Source organism: Idiotropiscis lumnitzeri, chromosome 12 (assembly GCF_059441095.1).
Source record: "Idiotropiscis lumnitzeri isolate Australia: NSW breed Sydney's pygmy pipehorse chromosome 12, RoL_Ilum_1.0, whole genome shotgun sequence".
Lineage (NCBI taxonomy): Eukaryota > Metazoa > Chordata > Actinopteri > Syngnathiformes > Syngnathidae > Idiotropiscis > Idiotropiscis lumnitzeri.
Window position 1 is genome coordinate 4,134,487 of NC_142402.1, and position 17,911 is coordinate 4,152,397.

At 37.6% G+C, this 17,911-nt stretch overlaps 1 protein-coding gene across 4 annotated transcripts in view; it reads right to left on the reverse strand.

The window, feature by feature from the left end:
- Positions 1-1,497: 1,497 nt before the first annotated feature.
- dlgap1a (discs, large (Drosophila) homolog-associated protein 1a) overlaps positions 1,498-17,911 on the reverse strand; it is a 94,863-nt gene continuing 78,449 nt past the window's right edge. For 3 of the 4 annotated variants that reach the window (XM_088310590.1, XM_088310589.1, XM_088310588.1), the window contains exons 11-15: positions 15,504-15,785; positions 14,631-14,763; positions 12,372-12,463; positions 11,948-12,100; positions 1,498-6,701 (exon numbers count right to left, since the gene is read on the reverse strand). In XM_088310590.1, the coding sequence (XP_088166716.1) occupies positions 6,477-6,701; positions 11,948-12,100; positions 12,372-12,463; positions 14,631-14,763; positions 15,504-15,785 (885 nt within the window). In that variant the 3' untranslated portion in view covers positions 1,498-6,476. Of the gene's footprint in view, positions 6,702-8,148; positions 9,468-11,947; positions 12,101-12,371; positions 12,464-14,630; positions 14,764-15,503; positions 15,786-17,911 lie in introns of those variants that run through there. The other variant, XM_088310591.1, reaches the window with a different exon arrangement.

Consider the following 17,911-nt stretch of genomic DNA (forward strand, 5'->3'; position numbering starts at 1 on the left):
GCTCTGCCATATTACCTTGGTATGACGTCAATATCGGTTTTTCGCGAGACAGAATATAACTTTGAAAAAACATTTTGTCAAATATATGAAATGTTTTTCATGCTTTATTATTTGTGTTATGCGTAATTATATTATTTGTGATACAAATAGATTTGATTTGACATTTCCTGAATTTAGCTCACACAAGGTCTGCTGTATGTTGCTGATTATTGTGCACATGGAAAAAATAAAAAGCTCACGCTACTCAGCGTTCTGGTGATTTACCGCCATCTTGTGGTGAAACGTTTGAAGCATTCGCCAGCATCAGTTCTAGTCGTTGCTAGGGGCTCAATATTATTTTGTGATAACCCAGCAGCCAGAATTAACCGAAACTCGTAATCAATAAAGCAACAACGTATATAATATGAACTTATTTTTGCCCAAGGCATGGGTAAAATATTCTGATTTGTGAGATAACAATTACATGAAGGTACCTTGTTATAATGCCAAAAGTAAAATCAAATTGCTGTCTAACGCATACCCAAATCTACCCAAACACACAACCTGCCAGTCCATGTACTCACATTATTTATTATCTGTTTTTATTGAATTTATTTATCGAGCGGGAGAAATACTCAAACCTGACTGCAGAGTGCCAGGGAGTGTGCTGGAAGGCCACGATCAAACCAGAAGAGGTTTTTGACCAAGGCTATGTGGGGCTGTCAACCACACGCCTTTTGAGGGATGCAGAATTAACTGGAGGGAAGCTGAGAATGTTGGCAGAGGAAGATGACAAAGGTAGTTTTAGGCTCTGGCTGAAGAGGAAGGAGAGGAAGCTGGGGAAGTGAAAAAAAAAAACCCTGACAACATCCCATCAGCAGGGAGTTCTTGGCTGACCTCACTATAGCTGACCCGCAATGGAGGAGGTACAACAGGCCACAATACCAAGCGAACCCACCTGTGTACAAAAACATGGCCACAAAGGTAACCACCCTCTCACCATGGATCCGATGTAGCTAATCGAGTAGTGGAACAGCCCATAAACGCATAATGTAAATATTTGTGAAGATAACATGAATATGCGTCAGTTCATTTAGAGAAATTTTTGTTGGATGGAAACCGATTGATAGATTAACTGACATGATTTAGTTTTGTCTTGTTTTCTTGTGTCACTTGTTTGTGCCTTCCTCGTCTGCCCTTCATGCATTTTATTATCTCCGTCTGGAGTTGTCACCTCTGCTCCTTGTGTTTAATCATGAATTTTCATATTGCTGTGCATTGCTGTTGTTTGTCTCTTCACCCTTCCTTGCGCTTGTGTTGCCTTTTGACAGTAAGCAGCCTGACAATAAATTTCTCGTCTAATGTGAAAGCTGGATTGGGGACCTCATAGACAGCTATGGCCATGACGCTCCGAATTTATATTCACATATTCTCAGCGAAAAATACTGTAAAGGCATAGCAACACAATTATGAATTGTTTTTAATAATAGCAACAATAAATATTGGTAAATATCTCCGTTAAGGAACAAGACATGTTTGATCAATTTATTTCAGTTTCATTAATAGTTATGGACATGTAATAATCTCTTTACAATATAACAGGATCAGAAGAGCATGACAGTTCACTGAACAAAACCTCATAGTTAAAAATAAATAAATGTATCTATCTATCTATCTATATATATATATATATGTATATATATATATATATATATAAATTAGAGCATGAGTAAACCAGTACATGTTTTCCATTTGGATATAGTACTAACAAGTACTAATAAGTGTCTGCATGCGTTATTAATAACCCTTAACCATGTTATGAACAAACACACGAGGTTGGTTGCAAGTACAAGTGAAGTTCATATAAAGAAGGATGATGGGGCTACTAGACCGCTAAAGAAAGGCCTGACATAGAAAACACGTGACTCGGGAAGCACTTTATAGAAATCACATTTACATACAAACAGTAAATCCTTCCAGAAATTCTGGCTCTATATACAAATGGTACTCAATCACACAGCCACACACACACACAGAGTATGAGGAACAGATCGTCATATCTCGGGATCAAATGTTACAGCTCTTCCTGAGGAAAAAGTTATTGAGTTTGTTCACACAAACCATTGGCAGGAATTAAGGGTTATCAGCAGCAACAGATAACATTGCAGAGATTAAAAATCTGACACATTTGGACATTTTTTTTTTAAAAGAAAGAAAAAACGACATAAAAATATATACTGTATAATAATCTGCCACTTTATACGGAAAATCCCAAATCTTTTTCAATTCCCTTTGATTTCACTGAAGTTACTCAGAAATACATTGGAAATTCTTTTCATTTACTGCGATATGGCACTAATCAGGCAGTCGGATTTCTTCCAGTTTCATTGAATATTTAATGACTCCGGTCTGTTTTAGATTACGGCACTAAATTTTTTACTCTTTCAGTCAAACCACTAAATTTGCACGTTACCGTTTCCTCCATTCATTGACATGCCACATTTCCTCAGACATAACTTGCTACTGGAACGCTTAAGACAGATTTCCTTGATTTAAAAAAAAGCGAGAGAGAGAGAAAAAAAAAAAAGAAAAACAACAAATCAACAATAAAAAACATATTTGCATTTATATGGCCCTTTCTTTTGACAAGAATATTTCACATTGAATATGGCTCACCGTCATTGTCATTTAAACACAGAGGCAATTAGATGCTGTACAAAATTAACCCCCCTCATCACGTATAGAACATTTTTACAAATTACAAAATAAATGCAGTATACCTTCATTAAAAATCACAAATTATCACCATAATCAGACTAGATTCCGAAGTACAGTATTTAATAGTTATACTGTTGATCACCAGAAATCTGCTCTGGGAGTCTTAGGATACATGTCAGCATAGCCATAAATAGCATCATCACAGACAATATACACTATCATCATAGAAATCAGGCTATGGTCCATGGGTGCAGAATGAAACTAACAGGGTAGCTTAGGAACTGTTTTGGTTTAACATTTAAAAAGCTGGGCAATTTGATATAAAAGACAAGTCAGGTTTTCATTTAAGTGACAATTGAATTAAGTTCTGAGGACTGTTTGTTCATTATTGAAAACGTTAGTCTTCACACCTTTGAACAAACCAAACTTTGCGTAGCTTTTGATTGTTTTGTTATCTGCAGTGATTTCAAATTAGAAGCATTTTGCAGAGCCAAGTCAGCTAAATTGCCTACAACACACAGTCCGCATAAGATTGTCATATGGCAATGCTCAACATGGGGCAAATATGAGATGATTTAATGAGATGATGTGAATCATACAAATGGGGGTGTAGCCCTACTGTCTTTAGTAAGAAACTAGATAAAGGAAAAAAAAACAAGAGACTGAAACAAAAAAATGTCTTATTACAATGTCTTTAAAATAATGTGAAAAAATATATAATGCAAAAAAGATCCAAATATGAACCGGTTGTTCTACAGACTATGTATGTACAAATTGGAGCAGTAAGGCCAATTCATTTAAACAAAGATCATTTGGGTTTGACATCACAAATTTGAGGCAAGAAATTATCATCTCAGTGTTTACGTCTGGAGCTGACACACAATTAAGAAAATAACATTTTGCTAGATTCTGCTCAAATGGGCTTTGTTTTCTATGGGTAAAAAGTTAGCAATTGTGAATTTGAAATAAATTCAAAATCAATATCAGCAATTGGACAAACGGCGACAGCCCAAAATAATGAAATATGAAGCTCGAAACAATGAGGACACCAGCAAAAAAAAAAAAAAGTGCAAGTACACAGGAAAGCGTAAAACAATTCTTGGAAAATGTTAATTGACTTATATGACTAAAATGAACCTTTACCAAAGTGATGAGGCTATTCAAGCTTCAAGAAAGGATCTGAACCCAAAATACACTGCCAAAATAAGAAATTGGAATTTTTTAGACTGGCCAAGTCAATCTCCACACTTAAACCCCATAAAGCATGCATTTTACCAGCTAACTAGGAGACTTAAAGGGCGTAACCTCCCCAAATAACAACCACCGAATGAGGCTGCACTGAAAGGCTGGAATAGCATCGCACAGGGTGTTGATTAGAATGAGCCACAGACTTAATGCAGTTAAGGCAAGTAAACATTTTCAACTAAATATTAAGTCACATTCACTTTGATGAATGTTCTGGAAAGGGCTTTGTTACAGCTGTACCTAATTTGAATTGTCTTTATTTCTTTGTTGCTTTATTTTTGCACAGCTAAAATGTTGGTGTTTCATTTTTTATTAAAATTTGCACCACCCAATGAAAGCTGTGATTTGTTTTGTGATTTACTGAAAAACAACATGTTCATAGTAGGCGAGATAAACAAATGATTGAATATTGTATTTGTCGCGTCACATTATTTTCGCAGATTTTTAAATTGTGAGACTCCACACGTCAATAATACATATATAATAAAAATGTCTGTCTGTTCTCTATCAGTGGCCTTGGTGTAAAATTGGAAGCACACCAAACACTCTAATCTTTCCACCAACATTCAAAAGTCTCAAATCATTAATCTTATGTAGTACCTGGTCTGACTTGTAAGAGGCAGTATGGTGACTTGGGATATCCAGCCTGCTAGAAATCAAAGTAGTAGTAGTAGTAGCCAGTGGTAGAAACAGTATACATATCCAAATTAACAGCTAAGCAGTTATCTTATCTGCTACTGCAATTACATTGTTGTGACAGGTAGAAGTTCAAGATCTTAATGATGCATCCAACATTTCTGAACATTTTATTTTAATATTCACTTTTTCCCCCTAATAAATGAAAACGCAAAGGGAACATACAAAAAATTGACTGTTTAATTGCTTGTACACAAAGCATTGGGTCTCTGGAGTGCCTGCCTGCTCATCAGTATTTGCAGAAATGTGTCTCGAAGCAAACTGTTTGGAATTTCGACCCACTGTGAATTAACAGCACAGATTATTTACATAATACCGTCCTGACACCGAGTTTTTCCACTCATGGCTTGGCATCTAAGTTGGGCAAACGTCAGAAACAATCCGTAAAGTAAGGAGAGCAGCATTGAGTTTTGTTGGATGTTCACATTAGCATTATTTAACAGACACTTTATCAAGACAATTGGGGGCGATGGTTTAAAAAGAAAAATGTGCATTCTTTACCCATTTCTCTTTTGGCATACTGGCTAGTGGAGCGTGTTGCATAAGGCGTTCCCACATAAGAAGAGTGCAAAACGAATTTTGCTGGCTAAGTGGTCGAAAACAAAGTGCTGACATCTAGGGGGTTAGTGTTGAGTATGATTGGCCATTAGCTGTGCACATCATGAGGCTCAACAAACAAGGCAACCAAAAGCTACTGTGCTGAAGGTACCGATGGGGTTCTGTTTTGCTTCTGACATACTAGCAGAAGTCAGAGATCAATAAAGAGGCTTAGGTCATCACTTCTGACTGTTTGACACAGCAATTAGCTGCTCACGTTCGGAGTACTTATACAGTACATACATAAGTAAAAATAAAATCATAAAAAATAATTATATAGTAATAATACTCAGATGACTGCAAAATTATTCTAATACAAGAAAACATCAATTTAAAATTTCTTTTTTTTTTTTTTTACAATCATTCCCCAAAAATTGTTATACAAATACTTGTATGAGCATGATTGTTGAGCAAAAACATAACGTTGCCTCAAATGATGCCATGTCTCCACTCGCTACTCACACTTTATTAATTCAATCATGTTGTAATAATCATGATCAGTTAACTTCGGAGCGGTTTGACAGACGAAAGAGCGAATAGTCGATTCATGGTGCGAAAACACAATATACGCAGAATAAAACTTTTTTTTCAGTCCGCTCTTGAATAAAATTATTTTCCTTCCAAATTGCTGAGAGTCAGTGTTTGAACAATTACTGCCATTTATTTTTAATTTATCTCAAATTCACAACTGCTATTTTTTTTAACCATTGGTACTTATTTAAATCAACATTTTGTAATTGTTTAAAGCATATATTAGTATATGAGTATAGAGTAACAGCAAGGTCAATTAAAAAGCATTTTGCTCAACCTTACAGTATCTGCACTCAATTGTCTTTGTTGGTTTAATTTCGTGGCTATTAACAAGATAAGAAGCCAATAGTAAAGAGGGTCTAATATAGCTTTCTAATGAACAAACCTATTGCTAAATGAGGACCAGTGATTGTTTTTTTTGTTACCACAGCCCTTCCTTCAGTTGGACTAACAATCCTAATGACTATTCTAGTAGTACATTTTATCCGGCATGAAAACAGTAATGCTTTCCTCCAGCGTAGCATATCTGTCATGGCTTTATAAAAAAAAAACAAAAAAAAACACGCACTTGAGGCCTTGGAGTGGTCGCTTTCTTAAGGTTTGGATATATCTCAAAAAACCGCTGCCATTACACTTAACAATTGACAGGAAGATGTAAACAATATGTAATGTCAGGTATGAAGTTGGTTCTGTACTGCTCAGTAGTGTCCTCATAGCCTGGTCTGGGCCTCAGGGATGTAGATTTCAATGCTGTCAGCACTCTCTGTGGCAGAGTTTTGTCGCACAGATGCAGCTCTCTTCGCCGCCATCAGGCGCTTCCGGGCCTCCTGTCGCTGTTTCTCTGAACTCTCCAATGAGCGATCTCTGGCAAGAGGTGGGTGGTGGAGCGGGGCCTTGGGTGGCTTTTTTGGCACTGGAGGGGGAAGCCGTCTCTCCTGGTGGGAGAGGGCGGTAGGGAGCGGAGGGAAGAACAATTCAAGAAATGCACATGCACTATTTGTGAAGGGTGCCAAGAACATACTATTGCCATCACGATACAGTAGAGTTTTGGATTTGGGATTAGATACTAATAGGTAATATTTGCCATTTTTGAATCATCGTTTTCCGCGCCGCATCTAAATAATGTCAGATATTATATTTTGAAATGAGGGCAGAGATTTTGGAAGTATATTTGCTAACCTGTAACCAAAAAAGTTTGATGAACTTGTTTATTTATTTATTGTTATGTTATGTTTTATTTCCTTCAAGCTACCGGACTGGACATGTTTCAGACGCACAGTTTTTTTTTTTTTAACAAAGAAAGAAACAATCCCAATATCAATGTCTATGTCTTTTTTACCACACAACTGGTTTTCATTTCATAGGAAATATTACGTGATACTTTTAAATGTAAAAAGTATAATTAATGCTACTAAACATGTTTTTTGCCATACCTATGTAAAGTCAGCCATTGTAAAATTAACTGTCAACTGTTTGAAGCCTGTAGAGCAGGAGTGTCAAACATACGGCATGTGGGCTGGATGAGTCCTGCAACGGCGTTTAATCTGGCCCCTGATAAGATTTGCTCAACATAAATTTCAGTAAATATACCGCTGCCCAAATTCACTAAATGGCCACTATTAAAGGATCAATCTGCAAACTTTTTATTCAAAGCATTTTTCTTGATATTTTCAAGGTTTCAAGTTGCACATTGAAACAACAATTGGCCTAGATGTCACTATTTAACACACAACCTTAAGTCATGATTTCATTTTGGGAAAAAACGATAGTGCTACATAAATCAAACATAAATGTGTTAAATATGACAAATCCAGCTACTGGTACCACAAACACATAACTAGTTAACGTCCTTATAACGTCATTAATTAAATGCATTGCGCCAATGCGACAATACATTCTGGGAACCATGGAAATTAGGTAGTTATGACATAACCGTGCCTACGGTGATGTAAAAGCTCGCACAGGCAAAGTGTTGCCACTTTCCATGTTTGTGAATGTCATCGAAACAATTTTTTTCAATGCGCATGCATTGCTTTTGATGGCTGGCACTTGTGTCTGTGAGCTAGGCTGCAACTTATTATGGCAGATGAAGCGTTCTTCAATTTGTGACAGAACGTGAATAACTACACCAGAGTTTGCATCAGCATTGAGCTACATCACTCAGTGCAGGTAAAAAAAAAAAGCCTTCGACCGCGGCAAAGATATTTACAATGGGAGGGGGTCCCAACCTGCGCCTGCACCAGACATTCGGTACAGTCTTGTCGTGAATTTCTTTTATTTACTTTTTAACATCTTAGCACACAGGGCTTGAGCATTCGATGTGACATCATCTTCTTTGTGAGTTTTCTTTTTTTTCCTGTCAAAGACACTTCCTGTACATCATTACGTGTGTGCCACCCAGTGTTAAGACTGAATCATCACAGTTGCATTAAACGTTCACTAAAGAACAAGATGACAAACTTCACTGTATTCATCGAAAATCAGTTGTAAAACCACATATTTTGATTGGGACTTTCCTGCCACTGGATATTTGTTTCACTGTATTAATTTATTGATTTATATTTAGTTAGTTTTTTATTATGTATTCTACACAAAATATGTATTTTATTTGATGTTTTTTTGTTTTTTGTTGTAGATCATGATTTTACTGGGCCAGCCCACTTGATAATAGTTTCCCCCATGTGACCCCTGAGCTAAAATGAATTTGACACCCCTGCATCTCATTATGGTACAGTCCCAGGCTCCCTCTCGTGGCACGCAAAATAATGACAGCCCAGGTACAGTTTCATTGTATTTCATTCCTTAGAACAAAACACGTGCATTTAATTTTAAGTGTAATATTAAGTGTTTAGAAAGTTTTTTTTAGGTACAATTAACTTATGAGCGACCCATTATATTGAAACCATAATTAAGTACTGTTGTACTGTCCTATATGTAAGCGCATTGAATAATGTTCCTAACATGCAATAATATAAACTATACATTTTTATTTGTATTGTTTTTGAGTGATATTTACGCCTGCTATGCTACTTCATTTTAATGTTGGTCATGAAGGTGGGACTTGTAGGGATAAGCGTAAACATTTTGTGAACCCCGACTGCAGAGTGCATTATGACATCTTTTATGAAAGAAGCCACAAGCCACTCATGTTACTACTTTCAATTACCCCATGCAAACTGCTTGTCGCATGACACCCTTTGCTATTCATATTTACTGCAGTGTTTTTTTAAATTTCATGTTGGTTCAAAATACACAAATAATAAAATACAAAAACACTAATTAAAATATGTTCAGTTTTCAGTTATCATTGCCGCTTTTCTTTTCCGCCTACTCGAAACTAGACGAAAATAGAAGCATTCCTCAAAAGTAAATTAGAATGTAATACTGACGTGATTAAGCTTCTCATTCAACGGTTGTTTCTTTTCAAATATTGTAATATTGCGAGTCCTTGACTGTAAAATGCAAGTGACTAAAAGACTTCTGTATCGATTGACCTTGAGACTAACTGCCAAAACGCGCATACAGAAAGCCACACATTGCGAGGCAGCGGTGGGTGTCAGAAGAAAGGAAGCAAGGGCAGAGAGAATTGTGGTGAGATGGATGGATGGACAGACATGATGGATCAAGGGAGGCCCAGAGAGGTTAAGGCCTTGTGGTGTTTCTTGTGGTGATTGATGCGTGGCTGTTTGCAAGCGCCTTCACTGTCAACACAAAGAAGCACAAGAAACAAAAAAAAGGCCATGAGAGCAAATGAGGAAGCCATTCGAGTCAAAAGTGAGCATGATGAAAAGCTGCATCAGATACTGCTGAGGAAGAGCAAAGGATAAAAAAAAAATCATAAGCACTGCAATGTTAAAAAGAGACTAAACCTGAATGCTTTAACTTGGGCTCCCACAGAGAACTAACAAAATGTCTATATAACTAACATGCACATGTAGTATAGCTGTCAATGGCAGTTATAGTCGTTACTGTCAAAAATTAGCTCCAACTATTTTGTAGACAATGCTTGTTAAATTTTGATCTCAAGGAGGGAATATTTTTTTTTAGCTTAGCCTAGCTGGTAGTTATGGAAATGCTATGAAATGCTGAAATGATCCAGATCAGTCACATTTTACTTAAAGGGTATGTCAATCCCAACATTGTCTTTACAATGATGTTCTATGGCCCCACTAGTCGTAACACGGCATTGGGATTTAGATTGCATTTGTGGAATATGAGTTAAGCAGCAAAATCCACCCATTTTGAACCATCTCAGTGGGCGGCCATTTTACCACTTTCTGTGCAACAAAAACAACAACACAGTTGCTTAGGGCTCAGCTAATGACCAATCATGGCTCAGCTTAAAAAAAAATAGATGAGCTCTGATTGGTTGCTATTAGAGCAACTGGGGCGCATAAAACCTATTGTAAAGAAAATCTTGGTGTTGACTTCACATTTAAACAGTGTCGCAATGAATATTATGCGCAGCGTTTTGTACCCGTAGCATATGTTGCTTAGAAAAGGAATTACATATTTACACGCATATTTGATAACAGAAAATTCAGCATACCTCAGAGATTAGCAGAAAGCCTCACTAATAACACATGAAATGATAACAAACAGCTTGCAGACCAGTTATCATTGTGGGTGATGACAGTTTGCATGGTTAGTGAGACGATAGCATGTCGATAGTATGTTCATGTGAAGATGATCGCGTTAATTAAGTATGTTTATAATAATTCATTCAATTAAAATCATAAATAGTTCAACACAACTAATATTCAAACTCTTCACTCAAGAAAAATAGTACTCAGTAGATAGAACAACCTGTTGTTTGTATCATTCTGGTTGTTGCCCAAGCTTCATTAGACCTCGAGAAAAGTTATATTTAAATTTAAACTGCATCGGTGCCTTGAGTTAATTCGTTCCGTGACCATGCTTGTTACTCTAAACACTCTTAACTAAAACATCTTTCTTTTTTAATAAAAATACAAATAAACTATTATGACACAATTCAACAGAATGTAAAGAATAAAACAGTTTGTGACGCACATTTTTTGCTTCGATTATATTGACATTGAATTAAATACAATGGTCTCCATTTCGCCTGTGACAATTTCCTTCTTAGAATGCCACCAGAGATTTTCCATGCCATGAATGATGTTGACGTTTGTTTCCCACTGAACAGTAATCGCCCACTATTTGCAGGGCATAAGAACCAAGCCCTGCTGCAAACTGCAATTAAACACAAATAACTTACACTCCCCCTTAAAAGGATTTATAATATAATACATACATTATTGATGTGTTGTTATTGTTGAAATGGCACTAAGAAGTCATCCAAGCGAGATGATCTAGCACTATGGTCAGTCATTTTCTTCTCGAGCATCCGAGGTTGACGGCTTCGGGGCTGGTGAAGCCTGTTAAATCATCCTTGAGCATGGTTGTCTACATTTTCAGCTGCCTGTCCACCCACCTTCGTCAGCGAGAAGGGCCATTTGAATTCCCGAGTGCTTGCTTGATTGGGTGATATCGTCTCTATAACTCCACATGGTCCACCTGGTTAGTAAGCAGGCGGAAGCTGCTCATGAGCTAAAGCAGAAGCTTAGTAGGATTGGGGACTCTACTATTATTCACTCCCGTGAAACATGTCATGAATTGCCTAGAGATGCCAAGATATTGACAAATCACTGTTTTTCCTTGAGACAGGGAAAGTAGGGCCATCATGTGGCATCTTAGGGCATTTCAGAAAGGGCACAGCAAGAGCCAAAGGTGAATTTGAATGCTGCCATCCGATTCATGAGACCCACAAATAACTGCAGAAAGACCTGCTGCAAGACTGAAGTCAGATACTGGAATCCTTCCTCAGAGTTTCAGGTTGCAAAGTAAAGACAACTAGTTATACTAGTTATACAACTAGCATATGAGGAAAAGACCAATTTGCCTACAGTGAAGATTCAAATGCTTGTAGTATTAATTGTGTTGAACGACATGCTCTATGAGGTCTGTGGTGGCAGTGAGGTCATTTACTGCATAGTATGAACTTTGATTTCTGGTTATCTTTGTAAAAGCAGCATTTTGGTGGATGTTGTATTGGGTCTCATTGATTTTAGTAAGTGTTCCGTTTCTGTATTCCACATCTATTATTATTTCACTACACAGTAAGTCACATATCTTGCCAGTTGTGGGTGTGTTTGTGTACCTTTCGCTCAGGAGGGTCTAGGGGTCTCCAGTTGTTGGCTCTAAGTTGGTGAAGCTCATCAAACTTGAGGCTGATGTTCTCAATGGACAACTGTAGCATGTCCCAAAAACCAGCCAGGTCCGAGGCTGCAGGACGAGGGTGGGCGTGGGGGTTCTAAGAACGGTGGCGAAGGAGAGAGACCAAAGACTAAAGCTAGGAAGACCTTAATAAGGCTAAGTGCTGTAGAAAAAAGGGATGGGTGGACAATATAGGACATGGACAGTTTCATTTGTATATAGTCTTTCTGAAGAATTTCAGGGTACAGCGTTATATGCTGAAGACCATCCTGCTTTCATTGTCACTTAATGCAGTTTTCATTTGCTTTTTTTTTTTTTTGAATTTGTACACTAGGAATTTAGGGATGTGAATACAAATGATCACTCACCAAGTTCTCCTCACACAGTTCCCTGAATTGCTGAAACTTTTGGGACATCAACAGCTGAGCGCTTCCGATGGCACTCCTCATCTTTCCCAGAACTCCAACCACAGAAACACAAGTACATACCCAAAAACGCAGAATGAATGGCAATTGGAAAATACTGTACAGTATGAAATAGACAATACCTACTATGGTATAAAATATTGCATCTAATTCAAATGCTCTTGTGAAGTACAAATAAGTGAAATGTAATTGTGCCTTGAAGAAAGAAAATATTTCCATTAGACATTGTGTGTCAATGCAGAGACGCGCTGAAAGAAGTGAAAGTATTTTTCTGAAAGCCGGGCAAGAGCAATTATCCTCAAGAAATAATAGAACATTGTGCAATATTTTTTAATTTTCCCCACAGATGATGTAATCAATGTATGTTTAGTCTGGAAAAATTAATCTCATCTGTACCAAATGAGCTACCCGTTTTGTTATAAAGCACCATTAAAGCATGAGGTTGCACTTCCCTTTAGAAATTGCACATGCATGCTTATAAATGTTCTCTACTTAAATGTCACAGAATGGATGAAGTAAGGAATGTCACACAGCACATTTCCAATTGTACCAAAAACACCCTAAAGGCTCGACGACAGTTATCAGTAAGACTCATATGTAATCGTATCTCGACTTAAAAGCATAACACCTGCAAAAACATCCATGGAAAGACACCAAACAACTCTCGGTGGACCCGTGCTTTATGTGTACATCTGTTCCAATGGCTCGAAGGGAAGCCCTCTCTCGTGTTTGCATGAGACTGTTTGCTGCAACACCACATCACTAAATTTAGTGCAGAGAGGCTTTCATTCGGAGCCAATTGATTTGAATCTTCAAAAACTGAATAACAGTCATTCTGGAGTGTGGCAGGACTCGCCGGGTGGAGTGCAATTGAAGTCATGTGGGCAGATGGTTTCCATGATGAATAAATACGCATCCCACACCAGTAGAGTCAGATTTTAATCAAAACATAAGGGGAAACAAGAAATGTCAAAGACTTCTATCTTTTGTGCTTATGTTTTTGGGCTTGGCTCACTGAAAGAGAAAAAGAAGCCCAACAAAGGAGTGCAGGGTTGATCGTCACAGACAACTGAAACAAAATAAAAAAAATAGAAACAGACTAAAGGGACCACAAGGTAAACTGGATGAAATCACGATTTGAGAGTGAGAGATGATTGGCTGACATAGAAGTAGCAAAAACCGATAAGATCAGGTTGAAAGACAGACATGATAAGCATAATTGGAATGCACAAAACATAGACAAGAAAACACCAATTACGGTAAAAGCCAGATCCGATAATAAAAAAAAAAAAATAATCCATGTTTTCTCAAACCCGAGGACATGGATGGCGCAAAATGTGTGTTCCACTGAGGAACAGGCTGCTTTCAGCCCTGGCAGCAGCGTTGCACTTGGCATACTAGCTGCCCCCCTTGAAGGGCTTTGGCAGTTTTGTGGGGCAGGGCATCCTGGGAGTGTAGCTGAACAGCACGGTGAAGCACCTCTCGTCTGGCGTTTCAGACACCCAACAGATGTTCCGGTTATTCTGACCATTCCTCCAAATGACTAGTCCTGTACTCTGGTCCAATACCAGTCTTGAATACCCCTTGGACCCACCTTGTTTTGGAAAGTTTCTTGTTTTTGGGACATCTGGGCTCTATCTCGTACTTTCTTGTTTTTTGAAATTTTAAACAAATGTTTCCGTTCCTTTTATGGATTGTGTGATCCAATTTTGAGTTTGGGTTATCTGGTGTTTTCCTGTGTCCCCATTTCATGGCTTTCCTGTTTGCCCGACATGTCTGTCAGTTTCTGCTTTTTTCTGGGGCAGTCTGATGGCTCATTCCATCCAATCGCATCTTGTCGAGGTGTACCTCATCTTCTCCTCAGTCTGTTGGTATTTAGTTCACAGTTACCAGTCTGCTGCTCACCTTTGGTGATCACCTCTGCACTCCTGCCCTGCCTTGCCTTGCCTTTGCTAGAGTCCACGCGCCTTTAGACTATACTTCATCGTGACAAACGCCGCCATGTGTCATTTTCTTCTTTGAGTTTGAATCCGGTATCTGGTACCATGTCCTACTATTAATTATGATCAAAACCGAATGGTGGAACAATGTTAAAATTTCCTTTCATTTTTGCATAATTCAATTTCTGAATGTTATTCCTCTAATTATCTGCCGCATTAAAAATGCAGGCGAGGATGACACAGTACGACATCAGAGACATACCATCCTCAGGAAGGTCATTACGCTGTTGGTCCATCTCCATTTGTCGACACCAGCCCTCCATGCGGTCAGTCTCAGCCTGCAGCAGCTTTAGGAACCATCGGCCATCTCGCTGACACACTGTCCTCTGCACCACCTGCCACACATGCAATACATTGCGAGTGCCACAAGGTATCTCTACTGTATATTATCGTCCTATTCCATTAAAACCACTGTGAACCAGTTTTATTAATCACAAAGTGATGTTTATAGTCAGGGCTTACTCCGGCATGTCCTGGGTCAACTCTTCATTACGATGCCAGGAGCTCTACCATGCACTGAGCACTCTCTCTTCAAGTCCATGTATGCCACTAACCTCTCTTTTAATCTCCCCCGAAGTAGGTAGTCATGCTTCCAGTGCGGTGGACAATAACAATGCGAGTAAATTCATCACAAATGTTTCCAGAAACATTGGTTACACCTATCACGATGAGCACCGTTCCACTCATCCATGTCTGTTATTAACCTGTCTCGTCTACGGCTTTCTTTTCTTGCAACCAGTCAAGGCAGACTGTCATGACTAATGACAACAGGGTTCAAACTCAATCTTGATTGTGCTTAAGTTCTTTTTTTCCTTGCCTCTGTTGTCATAGTGCTTCCTTGTGGGGAGTTTAACTAGTTTACCTTCATGTATGAAGAGGCCGATTCTGGACCTTTTTCAATTGCAAACTTCCTTGCGATAATGTCCATTGTGTCTGAATAAAATTGATTTGACTATATCGGCTAGTATACCTGACAATATTTTTTTATAATCTTGATACTTTTACTCTTTGCTTCTAAAATCTTGGGCATCAATTCAAATACAAAGTATGAATATCAATATGATTTCCTACTTACATCTAAAATCGCTGAGCTGTTGAAGCTGACATCAGGTAGCTCATCACTGACACTATCTATCCAAGGGTCTGGAGGGGGAAGAATGGATGGATCAAAGCCCACATCCTCATACTCATCAGAGGCACAGGCGTGGTAGTGGTTCCCTGAGCCCTGGATGCTGACGGTTGAGGTGGCAGCATCGCGGGAGTATTGACGAGACAGGACACCAGATGACATGACTTCTAAGTCCATGTCAGGAGAGTCAAGAGGAGTGTCAAGAAGCCCCGGCATGTCCAAATCTGCCTAGTTGAGGCAAACAAAGTGCAATTTGATAAATTGTATGTGGTGGAAAAGTTAATATTCAAGAGTACCAAAAATATATTCAGGCTATTAGAATTTGTAATAATAAAAAATGTCAAGATGGTATCTTTCTAATCCGATTGGGTTGTCTTTCTGCTTCAGAATTCTCCCCAGTTCACATTGTGTAATTAAATAGCTAAAATTGGTTAGGTTTGAATGACAAGAGTTCACGATCATTTCAATTAATCACATAATGTCAAATCATTTTGGCAATATATATATATCATTATTATTATAAATCACATTATTCAACACCTAATTAATTAAAGTTGGAAGAAAGAAGGAGAAAGCAAATCATCAGTAGATCAACTTGGTTTACATGTTCAAAGGGAGTAGGAAGAAGTCCAATACTTATCCAGTCCTTCCCCTTAGCTCCCATATCAAATTATTAAACATGTCGATTATTAAGGGCAATTCAGGGTGTCCGATCAACCTACCATGCATGTTTTTGGAATGTGGGAGGAAACCCACATAGATATCGGGAAGAACATGCAAACTCCACACAAGAAGGAATTAAACCCTGCACCTCTGAACAGTGAGGTCATCGTGAAAGTCCCCCACCGTGCAGCCAGTATTCAGTCCAAAAATTATTTATTCTCGTAAAATATTAACTTTTGTATCCACAATTTGTGTACGCTGGTGTGTCAAGAGATTTTTTTTTGTAATGTAGAATATTTGCCTCGGTTTAATAAAGGTTTTCAATCACCGGTACGTTGACAAACATTAAAATGTGATATGGTTACACTTTTCCAATATCTGATTATGCTTTAAGGGCTCAAATTTACTGTACTGTAGCTTTTCTAAGAGACCGCATTGCAATGCTCCACGAAACATGAATTGCTTTAAATGTATTAATTATTAATTAGTGAGCATGTAGTTCACTTCGAAAGCCCATAAAGATTCTACGCAGAATATGAAATGCACATGTAAGAGTGCAAAAAGCTTAAGTGTGTCACACCAAGAATAACCTATTAAAAAAAAGCAATGGCCAAGATATTGCAAAGAAATGTTGCACAATGTGACTAAATCCTTCAGAGGCTATTTGCTGGATACTTGGCCAAGGGCCAAAAGGTCTGTACAATATTCCTACTATTCACTGGGAATAGGGACGGAGCTCTGCCACGAATAGTGATAAAGGCATATCGGAATATTTATGTTTAAACTGGGAATATATCTAAAACTATGGTCATTAAAACAGTTGAATATACTTTCAAACAGATGATTTGATTATGAAAAAAAAGCACTCTGGGTGCAACTTAAGCAGATTTTAGCACCATGCTGGAGTAAAAATCCTACAGTCCTACTCTTGAATTTGGCACTATAATTAAGCATTTTATTACAAATGGGCAATTTTTTTGAGGAAATAAAATTCCAAGAATGATTGAATTGTAAAAAGGTAAGCGATGTACAGGCAGAAAAAAACAAGAGCTATGATGATAAATTGTTAAAAGTGTTAAAAGTAAAATATCTAAACCGATAGGCATAATTTTGAACACCAAGGACCTTCCAAGAAAGGAATCATTATCCACGTTATAATGCTCATTATTATTACCATACCTGAACGATTGCCTGGAGACATGGGGAAGTACATATACAAGAAATACTCAGCCTTTCTATCAACTAAAAAAAAGAGTTATACGAATTATCAACCATTCAAGTTATCGAGAACCAACCAGTCCATTATTTATAAAATTCAACACTCTTAAATTTCACAACTTAGTCGAATTTAAAACGGCACTAATAATATACAAAGCATACAACACCCAAATCTGCAACAGTATTCAGAAGCTGTTTGAAAATCAAAGAAGGTTGTTACAATTTAAGGGGCACAATTGACTTTAAAGATTAAAGATAAAAACATAAAGCAATTCTCTCCGTTAAAGGTGTTAATTTATAGAATAATTATGACAATGAATTGAGAAGGTGTGATTCACTTGTGGTGTTCAAAAGAAGGTTTTAAAATATAGTATTTGAAAATTATATAAATCAAGTATAAATATAAATAACACACACACACAGATATATATATATATATATATATATATATATATATATATATATATATATAT